General features: G+C 47.4%; 1 protein-coding gene across 1 annotated transcript in view; it reads left to right on the top strand.

The window, feature by feature from the left end:
* TSTD2 (thiosulfate sulfurtransferase like domain containing 2) overlaps positions 1-11,883 on the top strand; it is a 13,637-nt gene extending 1,754 nt beyond the window's left edge. The window contains exons 2-9 of the mRNA XM_026041276.1: positions 3-122; positions 1,234-1,342; positions 2,848-2,973; positions 4,885-4,990; positions 6,111-6,229; positions 6,829-6,987; positions 7,970-8,108; positions 9,267-11,883. Coding sequence (XP_025897061.1) covers positions 3-122; positions 1,234-1,342; positions 2,848-2,973; positions 4,885-4,990; positions 6,111-6,229; positions 6,829-6,987; positions 7,970-8,108; positions 9,267-9,517 — 1,129 coding nt within the window. The 3' untranslated portion in view covers positions 9,518-11,883. The remainder of the gene's footprint in view (positions 1-2; positions 123-1,233; positions 1,343-2,847; positions 2,974-4,884; positions 4,991-6,110; positions 6,230-6,828; positions 6,988-7,969; positions 8,109-9,266) is intronic.
* The last annotated feature ends 109 nt before the right edge of the window (positions 11,884-11,992 follow it).

Raw genomic sequence — 11,992 nt, 5'->3', positions numbered from 1 at the left:
AGCAGCGACAGTGACACCGACACCGACACCGGCGCCGGCACCGGCACGGCCCGCGGCGAGCGCCCCGAGCTGGCCCGCGCGCTCCCCGACACCAGCGGCCTCAGCCGCGAGGCGCTCACCTGGTAGGAGCCCGCGCGCACGCGGGGCTGCTGCTGCTTGCTGTGAATATCCACGGGTGTGAGGCTTTACGCCGCCTGGAGCAGCCGTACAGGGGGCCTCGGGAGGCTCCTTCTCCGGGGGTCTCCCAAACCCACCCGCATGCCGCCCTGTGCTCCCTGCTGGAGCAGGGGGTTGGACTAGGTCATCTGTAGGGGTCCCTTCCAATGTCAACCACTCTGTGGTTCTGTGGTTCAGGTCACTCGCACATCCAAGGCTCAGAACTAATCTTCCCCTGCATTCCCTTTCCCAACTGCTTTTTGAACTTGAATTCTCAGTGTACAAACCTGTCAACTGTTGAGGTGATGGGGAGCACAGAGAACAGCTCTTGTATCAATGGAGAAATCCGAGTGCAGCGCCGGGAGCCGCTGGCGGAGATGTCCTGCCACGCAGAGATGCATTCCTGCTGTAACCAGTGCCCGGAGCTGGGAGTGCGGGAGCTGTCTTTACCTTCTAGTTGCCTAGCCTGAAAATGGACCGAACCCCAAATCACAGCACCTGCATCACAGAATCACAGCATGGTTGAGATTGGAAGGCACTTCTAGAGATCATCTAGTCCAACCCCCTGCTCAAGGAGTGACCCCCAGAGCACATTAGATAACGTTCACTTCTCCCATATTGTTTAACCTTAAATGAAATCGGTGATTAACAGTTACACAGCCCCGTTTTTGCTCAGGGAGTTCTGCCCCCTGTATATTTGTTTGCTTTTTGTTTTTCTCCAAAGTTGACAACATGTAGCTTCTCTTGGAGGTAACTCTGAGCAAGAGACTTACTGTGAGTCAGAGATTTAGTTAATAACTGTTCTCAATATGTAGCATATGGGTGCTGTCATTTCAGTAGATTACAGGTTCAACTTAATCTCAAGATTTTGTGATGCTCTCTTCACCAAGAGCCTTCACTAAGTTTATCACCCACAGAAGATATTAGGACATTTACATTATGAAATAATCAATTCTGAATGTGTATATTTACAATTGGTAGAGAAAATTAACTGCTTTTTTAAGTGTCGGTGATAATAAGTGATTTTTTTTGCGCTCTAACATCCTTTTCCAATCTCCTTTGCCATGCTCTGGGCAGCAAGGATGGAGAAGTGCTTCTGTATTACTGTTACTGTGAGGTGAAGGATCCAGAGAAGCTCTGTGCATGGCAGAAGGCCCTGTGCCAGCACCTGCATCTGACGGGCAAGGTGAGGCTCTCTTGCTGAGTACAGGGTGGTGGGTACGTCACAAGCAGCCTCCTGCACTGCCCGAGAGGGAATGGGACAAGTGACAGCCTGGATCCAACATTGGGATAGCACTGCTTGCCCCTGCAGGGCTGCTCACTTCTCCTCATCCCCTGCAGACCAGGCCCGAGGAAACCTGTGGTGAACTGTAGCCTTGTGAAGCTGCTTGTCCTGGGCTGCTTGGGGACAGAAAGGTTTTCTCTCGAGATTGAGTCAGAACAGAGGCTATATTTGACTTGTCTTGCAAAGGAGCCTCTTTCTGTAACCTAAATTTAACCCATGCCCTGCTGGCAGACATCTTCACCTTGGCAGGAGCATCTCCAGTTCGGAGCAGGTGCCACATTTCCTTCTCTCTGATTTTCAGTTCCTAACTCCTGTCCTTATAATGCCTGCTCTTTTGTTTGTGTTTCTTATTTTCAGGCCTTTGCTTCATCTTTAGGCATTTTGGGAGATATTCTGAGCATTCTTGTCAACCACTTGTGGCCTAACTCCACAGAAATTACAGTATGGTCAGTAATTTCTCTAGCACAGGATGAACTGTGCCTTCAAAGCATTGTGTTCTCTCTCAAAGTTCATACAATTCTTACTATTTCTTGTTATATTTATTTTTTAATTTTTTTTTTTTTTTTTTGGAAATGGGACAGAAATTTCTCATGATATTCTGGCTTCACTAATAAATATGCATCTTGTCCGTGACTTTTTCCCAGAGCTGGTGCTGTTCAAAATAAAACATATTCAGTGTTCTGCCTGTGCAGAGACAACCTTCCTTATTCTGAAGGAAAGAAAGGAAGGTGCCTTGCTCCAAGACCTGTGTAGTAAACTAAGGAAAATGTCCTAACGCATTTAAGTTTTTGCTTGTCTGTGGTTTTCCTTGTTTATTTTGTTTTTGTTTTCAGATATCTTACCTCCTGTTGTTTTCCAGGGTGGGTACAGTGTTTGCCTTTCCGACAAGTTCTCTTTAATTCAATCTTTTTTTTTTTTTTTGCCAACATCTTGGGTTCTCTGTCAGTGCTGTTGTATAAAATGACTCACACTGCGACTTATTATTACATGCAATGTTACACATACATTTTCTAGCTACCTGAGTCACTGGGCCCAATGGCATTGCTCTTCCTTGGGCAGATCTCCTGTGGGAATTTCAACCCTGCCTTCAAGATTTGCCTGCTAACTAGTTACAATTTCTCTGCTTATTACACATATTTTTTTCCTGACTTGTTTTGCTGTTTTTCATATAAAAAGGCCCCAAAGTGTTTATGCATGTTTGCTGCAGTTTTTATATGTTTTTTTTCCACTCAGGTTCATTGTAACTCTCTCCCATTCCTTCCCTCTTCAGTTGCCTCTTTCATGAAGATGCTTCTTTGCCTGCCTTTAGCTACCTGGTCATATTTTGCTAATATTTTGCTAATGTCCCTGTGATCTGTTTTTGCTGTTGCCAGATCTTAACCCCAGCTTCTCCTCCTGGCCTCTAGGTACGAGTTGCGTCAGAGGGAATTAATGGAACAGTTGGTGGAAGCAAAGTTGCCACTAATCTCTACATCGAAGTTATGCTTTCCCAGCCACTGTTCAAAGACATCTTGTGTCGAGACGATTTCAAGGTATGAGAAAGCAGTTTCTAAGGACACATTGTTAATACCAGATGCTTAATTTGGGGGAAATAAGTTAATTGTTTCTTGGTAGTACCCCTATGTGGCTTGAAAGAAATTGGCACATAGCTCTAGCTCTTCTGTTCTCCCACCGCAGACCTAAGGAGGGGATTTCTAAACTTGCTGTGTTTGGTGTCTCTGCCAGTGAAAGCAGCAGTAGCAGCAGCACCTACAAACTTTGGCAGCTATGGGTATAGCTGCAAAGAAGGAAGCATGCTCCAGCTCCACTATTTGTTATCAGATTTTTACTCCAAGTTGACTGCTGAAGTCTGTACATCACAGTTTGCACTTTTGTCTGCAAAATGTTTGCATTTGTACCCCTTCACCCTGTTCTGAGATCCTGCCAATTGGTTTAGCTACATGCAGACTTTGGTATCCTTACAGACGTGCAGTCAATTCCACAAATCAGATATTTTCTAAAGAAAATACACAGTCAGAGTCAGAGAGTTGGAATTTCTCCCCACTGTAATTAGTGTCTCACTGGAGGAAGAGTGAGGTGCTACCTTCTGCTGTTTTCACATGGTGATGGCAGGTGTAGCTGGCTCTGTGTAGTATTCTGGAAGGCTTTTTGTTTTTTTCTTTCCATCACTATGGATACTGCATTCTTTGAAGAAAAAAAGGTGCTGCTTCCACTTAGTATTGTCATCTCTCAGAAACTTTTATTTATAGGTAATATTATATTTTCCATAAATAACGAAATTAAAGTAAAAAGTGTGAGGCTAAAATCACTATTTAGAATTGCAGTGCTGATACAGCCTTTAACAACTCTTTAAGGGTCTGCTGTGCTTGTTTGAAGATGGTCCAACCTGCTATCTGTGTGCAGATGTGCAGGCAAATCAGGGATGGACTTTTATGTCAGCACTGGCAGAATCTCCAACCCTGTGTGATTTCTCTGGGCACCAAAGCTCATGCATTAGTACGTGTTGTTTTCTGTCTCAGAGTTCCTCTGTGTGCTATAGTCACAAGTAGATGAGGTTTCAGTTCCTCTTCCTAAAGGACAGGGGCATACGGATGTGAAAAATGAGCCTTGATCTATGAAAACGCCCAGTGGCCACTGTAGTTACTACAGACTGACTTTCAGTCAATTTAGCTCACCGCTTACCCGTGAGAGCCACAGCAGTGCTGCACAGTATCACATTCTCACATTTAGGTATTTAGTACTGCCCAAGTCGTGTTTGAGGCTTTACCCTGCAGAAATAAACCCCCTGCAGTGATGGTGCTTGGGGCTGCCAAGGCTCTCAGAGGGGACATCCTATGCATGAGCTTGTGCATGGCTTTTAAAGTTTTAACCCTGGCTGATCCCCCATCGTGCCTGTTTTAAGCCCATGAAGCGCTGCAGTTCCCCTCACACATACAGTGACAAGAGGCCTAGCTGTGCTTCGTGTCAGGGATCAGGAGGGCTAAAGTGAACAGCAGAGCCCAGAAGCATTAGCAGGATCACTTACCTGAAGGGTTTATTTATTTAACTGAATATATGATTGAAAAATATATTTTTTTCTGTTGATGTCAGCATGCTCAGAAGCCTGACATTCTCCCAAAGGTGCTAGTGATGCTGATTCTAAGAAGTCTCTATGTCTGCTCCCTCTGTGGTGGCTCTGCTGGGACTGGATCTGGTGCCAGCTAGTGCCCATCTCATGTGTCACACGGTCACTGGGACAAAAACACCTGCCTCTTGGGTCATGGTAACAGCTGCTCCCTGAGCTCTGGATTCAGGAGTTTTGATCTTGGCAGGGAACAAGTTTCTTTGCCTCTGACATTGCAATCTTGCTGTGTTCTGCTGAATGGATATGCATATTTGAGTGCATAGTCATGCTCTGGGTGGCTCGGACATTCCCATGGGTTGTTTTGTGCTTAACTTCCTAGAGCAGTGCGGGAGGAGCTCACTGCTTCCCAGACCTTCGAGTTGGAGTGTTTGAAGAAATTGTACCAATGGGCATTGATCCGAAAAAAGTCTCTTACAAAGAAACTGGTAAGTTGATTGCAAAAATAAAACCTCACACCTGAGCGAGAGATAAGTGAAAGTAAACTACCTGCAGCAAAAAGCCATTTCCTTCAGCACAGGGGCCAGGACACGGGAGAACTGGGTAATGGAAGTTAATCTGGTTTTGGTAGACAGAAGTACTGGTGCAGAGAATTCACTAGCCCAGGTTTTAGTTTGCCAAGTATTCAGCTGCTTCAGAAGGCTCAGAATTAACCATCTGTTTTGTGTCAAACTACAGGAGTTCAAATGATATCAAACAAGGTAACTACCTTGTTTTAGGTGAGCAGTGCTGACCTTCAGTCAGGGAATTCATCCTGGGACATCTATCTGCTAAAGGCAAGGTGAAATTATGTTTCATGATTGGGAAGGTACTTCAGTGCGAGGATATATTTGTTTGTTCTAAATATTCTGTAGAAGCTTGAGACAGCTCAGGTGTGATACTGTATACAGAGCTCCGATGCTCTGCCGTTGTGGTTAGCCTGCATTAGGAATCAAGCTGTACAGGGGAATGCTTCCCTTGGAGTCTTCACATGTATCCAGGGGATTTGGGAGACCTGGAAGCTAGAAGCTGTGCTCATTTTTGACAAAACGCTACCTTCTCAAAGATACTTGCAGCTGAAAAGATGCATGTTCCTAAACTAGTGGCCTAGTTTTGCTTCTGCTGAAATTAAGCCTTGCTTGTTCCTGTTACACTGAAGCAGAACCAGGTTCTGATTCAGCTTCTGGCTGTACCCCTGACACGAGTTGCATCTGCTGCCTGTGATGCCTCTGCACGGATTGTGCCCAAGAGAGGGTGGCTGGGTGCTCAGCTGCTGTGAGGGCACTTGCGTAGCTGGCTAGCAGAGGCACAACAAATAACAGCAGAGCAGCTGGCTGTTCCTTTGGACTTTTTTGCACAGCAAGAACTGTGGATGTCATGTATCTTTTTCAGTGTTATTTACAATTTTCTACATATTTTTCAGCAGTTTGGCAAATTGTGAGCCATTTTACAGTTGGAAATGTGAAGGGAAGTTGAATCAGTGAGATCTGTAGTATTGCTTCTTAGCTCTATTTAGCTCTTTTTCAAAAATTCTTTTTCTTTCTTTTCCTTTTTCTTTTCCCTCCTAAGGAATCCATCTGTCCCCTCAGGAATTTCATAAGGAAGTGGAACAACATTTGTCTCAGGCCAGTCAAGGACAAAGTGATACTATTTTACTGGACTGTAGGAACTTCTATGAAAGTAAAATAGTAAGTGCTGTTTGTTTTTCACAGTGTGTTACATGTGCTGGGGGGGAAGCACTTCACATTATGGGTGTGTGATCTTACTGGGAATAGGGGTTGATTTTGACTGGAATAGATGGAGTTTAGTTCAGTGATGAAGATTAGGCTGAACAAGTAAAACTTGTCTGGCTGACTGCTTACACAGCCTGAGGCAGGAAGGAGAACAAGTGGTTAGTAAATAGCCTGAATTAAAAGTAACATGATTTGTAAAGATATATTCCACTATTTTTGCCTTCTCCCATATGTCAAAAAAGGGGCATCCTGCTCTGCTATCTTCCATCTGCCACCACTTCCACATTGCTGTGGTTCATTGTCCCCCATGACAGTTCTGCTCTGCTCAGCTCCCTCTGTATGTTCAAATGAGGAGAAATGCTGTGCCAGGGAATCCTCTTGTGGATTTTAACTGCTATTTTGATGCATAATTGCCGTTGAGGAACTGCCTAAAGCAGCTGCAGTGAGCTGGAAATTCTGCCCTAAAAGTTTGTTACTTCCTCTGGCTTAAGACACAGGCCTTGGCATGTAAGTCAGCCTGCGTTCAGTGGCACGGCCATCTGTTGTCATTCCAGGGCCACTTCCAGGGCTGTCTGGCTCCAGATATCAGGAAATTCAGCTATTTCCCAAGCTATGTGGATGAAAACCTGGAGCTTTTCAGGAACAAGCGTGTCCTGATGTACTGCACAGGAGGGATCCGCTGTGAAAGAGGCTCTGCTTATCTACGGAGCAAGGTGAGATGTCCCTGTGAGGGCACAAGTGTTGGGCACAGGACTGCACATTTGAGGGCAGCTGTCTGTTATTTTGGTTGGCAAATTCTTGTTTAGCATAAACTGCTCAGTCTAAGGAGATGAATGCTTCTGATAGGGGTTTTACTCATGCTGCCTGCCAAGGTAGCAGGTTGTATAACAGCTGAGAATATATGCATGAACTGCAGCAGTGATTGCTCTGTGAAAAGCTGTATTTGCTGAGAAGAGATATCTGTAAGCTTGCCCTGCCCATTGCTGTGGCATTTTAGGAAGGCTTGGGAGCATTTTATAGTGCCCCCATGCCCTTGCCTACAAGCTGTGCCTAGGTCATGCTCTGTGGTTGCTCCTGCACAGCTTGAGCATTTCAGAGTGGTGGAGATGAACCACTGGAATTAAACCAGCCACATTCCATCAGTGGGGTGGAATTAAACCATGACGCTACTTTGTCCGTATTCCACTCTCCACCCCTCTTTATTTTTTCCTGGGTTCTTCCCAGGATCTCTCTAATCCCTCAAAGAGTAAGGGATCAGCATGGGTTTATGTTCTCCAGAAATTAAACCTTCATAATTAAACCTTCACCCTTTTTCACTGACACCATTGGGAAATTCTGTTCCTGTCAACAGAAGCTCACCATATAAAACCGGAGTAATCACTGGTTTACAGAGGTTCAAAAGCATTTTCTGTGTGATGCAAGAGACCTCTAGTAGCCGAGGAGGTTACTTGCCTCTATTGAAATGTGCCATTGCAGCGCGTTTGAGCTCGTGCCACAAGCCGTTCTCGTGAGAGCAGCCCATTAACCTTCCCTGGCCCTAGCTGGAGCTGTGACACAGCGTGTTGCTGTTTGGTCACTGGGAAGCTGCTGCTTGTCCTTGCCCTGTGGGCTTCTTGGCATTTGCTTGGAGCACTCCGGACAGGTTCTGCTGTTTCCCTGAGCATTTTTTTTTTTTTGCAAATATACTTTAAACAGGCGGTGTGCAGAGAGGTGTACCAGCTCAAAGGCGGGATTCACAAGTACCTGGAAGAGTTCCCAGATGGATTCTACCGGGGGAAGCTGTTTGTGTTTGATGATCGTTACGCCATTTGTTCCAATGAAGATGTAATCTCAGGTAGGTCTAAATCTGCACGTGCAGAAGGCTGGGACTCTATAGCAGTGATTGGCACAGAGCTGTGCTGTCCAAGGGGAGTCAAACAGGCCTGTGTAGTCATATCTTCCTCCTACTCACTTGGGTGTTTCGGTGCCGCCACTTCTTGTCGTGGCCATCAGCTGTATAGCTTTAATATCTAAAACATGCAAAGGGGTCACTAAACAGAGTTCCCTAGAGGCAGGGCCATAGAAAAACACATCTTCTGCAGAATGGCTGCTGTCAGTGGCCATCAGCCACTACTGGTTTTGTTGACCCACTTGCTGCGCAGACTGTTGATCAGGCCGTGGTTGGCCAAGGGCCCAAAGCATTAAACAATTCTCATGTCAGCTGCTCTCTCCTCCACTAGTCCCACAGAACCCTAAAACAGACTGCCAGCCTTGGGGAAAGTGGTGCCACCAAATTCCACAGCCCTTAGCTGTTTGTGTTTTAAGTGTTTCTGTAGCTTGTAGGATTCTGGTGACCTGAAACTGTGAAGAATATTGCACTGTCTGGGTTGACTCCATAGCTATTTCAACTGAAACGCTTGCCATTGTCTTTTCAGTTGCCAGGACAGATAGAAGAAACTGGGCTCTAGCCTTTCTTGAGGAATCAGTCCAGTTTTCTTATTATTTGTCTTATCCTCTGAGCAGGCAACGTCTTAAGCATAACCTCCCATTCCTCTCCTCCACGTACTATATTCATCTTGAAGGCACCTGGCTTGGCACAGGATCAGAGCATTCTCTTCTGTGTCAAGGCCATCCCTAGAGAAGGATCCAAGGGAAAGCGTTGGGGACAGCATATTATTGATGGTGCAGCTGAATTGTGAAAGAAGTGTGGTGTTAAAGGTTAAATCCTGCCTGGTAACTGTGGAAGGGCTTTGCTAGGACTACAGATGACTCCCCTGTGTATTTGGGCCATTGCTTTCAGATGGAAGTGATCTCAGGATCCACTATTTCCTTCCCAGAGCCTGTCCGGAGAGGCAGTTTGTCCCAGGGCCAGAGTTCCTTTAGAAAGGAGCCCGGTTCCAGAGCAGCAGGCTAGGGCAGGAAGCGGACACGTTGGGGACGATGGCAGCCGTAGCACGGTGTGACGAGGCGGCGCGGCGCGGCGCGGGCGCTAACGGTGCCGTCCCTCCCGCAGCGTGCAGGCACTGCGCGGCGCCGTGGGACCAGTACAGCCTGTGCTCCAGCCAGCACTGCCGGCAGCTCGTGCTGGCGTGTCCCCGCTGCCGCGGCGAGGGGCTCACAGCGTGCTGCGCGCTCTGCCGCGACAAGGAGCGCGCGGCCGCCGCGGGACAGGCGCCCAAGGAGGAGTGCGAGTGCACCAGGAGGCGGCCCCGGGTGCCCATCGAACGGGTCTCGCAGGGCACGCTCGCTGATGAGAAAGACTGAGCTGTTTGTTGAGCTCGCCTCGCGTCTGGCACCTTCCCTAACGCAAAGGACTTCCGAAACCAGATCCTTCCCCGTTACTGCAGTTAGGTTTGGATATCACACACAACGATTCGCTGGCTTGAGAAGTCTTGCTCCTACCCTGCACTTATACTGAGTCTGCCTGAAAAGTGCCCATTGCTGTGGTGTAAATGACCAGAGTGTCAATACATAATCCTGAACCATTTTTCTCCCTGTATGCAGTCTTGCACAGTTCTTCTCTCCTGGGGAGGAAGCAGAAGAACAGAATATGTGTTGGGGACACAGCTGTTCGTAGTTTGAAAGAAACTCAACAGCCGCAAGAAAATTCCATGCTGTTCCCCTCTTAAATTACAGGTGTGCATGCGTGGATCTGTCTGACTTCTCCATTGATCAAGGAGCTTCACTAGCTAGTGATAGGGCGATGAAGACAACAGGTGTTTTAATTTCTGTTGGTGTGAAGCAAGCTCCAGGCCTTGACTCCTGTGTAAAACCAGCTAAAGGCAGCGTGAGGCCCCTGGGGGCCCCTGTCCTAAATGGAGCAACGTTGGAGGAGGTGTCCTGCCCACAGCAGAAATAACCCTCGTTAAGATGCTCTGCCTTCCAAGGAACTGTCCATACCCCTCAACCTGTCACTATGTGAAATATCCAGGGCTCAGCTCTGCTTGCACGAGGGAAAAAAAAGAGTCGACAGCCTGAAGTGTGTTGAAATTGAGACACCAGTGGAGAGCACAGGGACTGCCAAAGCACCCGTGTGAGGGCACTGGAAGTGAGTGCTGGCATCAGGGCATAAACACCTGCAACAGCTACGAGAAGGTCATGTATCCAGGCTGAATAATCCGTGCTTTGGGGAGCCTTTGTGCATGGAGTTTTTCAAAGCTCTAAGATGTTCGTGCATTTCCAGCTTCTGTTGGCGTGGAGATCGTGTCTGACTTGGAATCTGCATCGCATGAGCTCTAAATACTGCCTGCTGCTTTGTGTGCTGCACAACGTACCCAAAGGTTTTATTAGTACTGTGGGGGATGTGTCATGACTGGAAAAATCTTTGATTCTTATTCTGGTTTTTGGTACTAAGTCATTAGTCATTAGGAAGGGAAAAACACTTTTTAATTATCTCCTTAGCAGCTAATGCTTTTGAAGACATGGAAACGACTTACTCGGGCTCCTACAGTTGCTCAGTGTCAGTTAGGGCAATGTTACTTTAATGCAGCTTATAACCTTCCCCCACAGGGCTACAAATCCAGCACGGTCTCACTGGAGGCTGCATTGGCAGCTAAAGACAGGGATACTGGTTCCATTAAAGCCATTGCAAGGCATTTCTCCTTCTTGCAGTGCTGCCAGCGAAAGAAGCTGCTCAATAATGGTCTTTATAACAGTACCTTTCATAAAGCAAGGCTTGTAAACTAATCAGTGTGAACACTGGGGATCTTTCCAGGACGGCATTTAGAAGCAGGAATTCTCAGTGTGATCCAGACCAGAGTAGCAATCAGGAAACTCCTATCAGGAGGAGGCATCTTCAGCAGGAGATGGGGCAGGATCCAGGCTGCCCTGGCACACTGCTTCCCAGGTCCTGCTCTTCAGCTTCCCTGTGTGCCTCAGAGACCTGGAATATTTGTGGTAAACCGTGCATGGACAACCATGCAAGCTCCATGCGCACACCTGGACCCAACTCTGAGGGAGGAGCCCCGGTTTTACATCCTTTTTTTCAGATTATTAGGCTAAAAAGCCCACCGCTTTGTACTTTAATCTAGCAGTGAGCCTGGAAAACTGTAATCCCTTCGGAAGGCTGTTTTTATGCAGTGTGTCAGTAAAGGATGGCAGGGAGCTAGGCGGCATTTACACGTGAGGGTCTGAAATCACTGATTTCAGGGACAGACGATGCCCAGTGTTTTGTCACCTTCGGCACAACACAGAGATACGGGAGGCAGGGCCCACACGCAGCCTCCGGGAGCTCCTCACACCTGCACGGCCTCCATCCCTTCCTACCCCATCCCTTCCCACAGGAGCCCACGGGCGGCGGATGCTCCCTCTGCAGGTCAGCACGTTACTTTCCGTGGGGACAAAGGCTGCTCTCTCCTCTCCATCAGTCACCTCCCTGCTCACCTGGCCCCTTCCTGCTGCCAGGGCCAGGCAGGTCTCAGCCACGACCCAAGCCGTGAGGTTGCGTTTCCTAAATCCTGACCCTCTGTGTGCTCCCGCTTCGGAGCAGAGCTCATGGTGAGCGGGAAAGAAGCCGTGGTGAAACACTTTATTTGACACTGCTCAACACATTTATTAAGATTTGAAGAGATCCCCACATTGCTGACAGTATAATGTCATTGGTCAGAGTTAAACGCTCTGTGTTACTCGTGCACCAGCTCTCCTGGAATCTACGGGACTTTTGCTGGGAAACAAACTCGTGAAGGCTGCTAACTGCTCTTAACAGATGCATGCAGGCGGGTTGCTAGCAAGCGAACACGT

Source organism: Nothoprocta perdicaria, unplaced genomic scaffold (assembly GCF_003342845.1).
Source record: "Nothoprocta perdicaria isolate Ctin4 unplaced genomic scaffold, notPer1 scaffold_280, whole genome shotgun sequence".
Classification (NCBI taxonomy): domain Eukaryota; kingdom Metazoa; phylum Chordata; class Aves; order Tinamiformes; family Tinamidae; genus Nothoprocta; species Nothoprocta perdicaria.
This window is presented reverse-complemented; position numbering and strand designations above follow the sequence as displayed.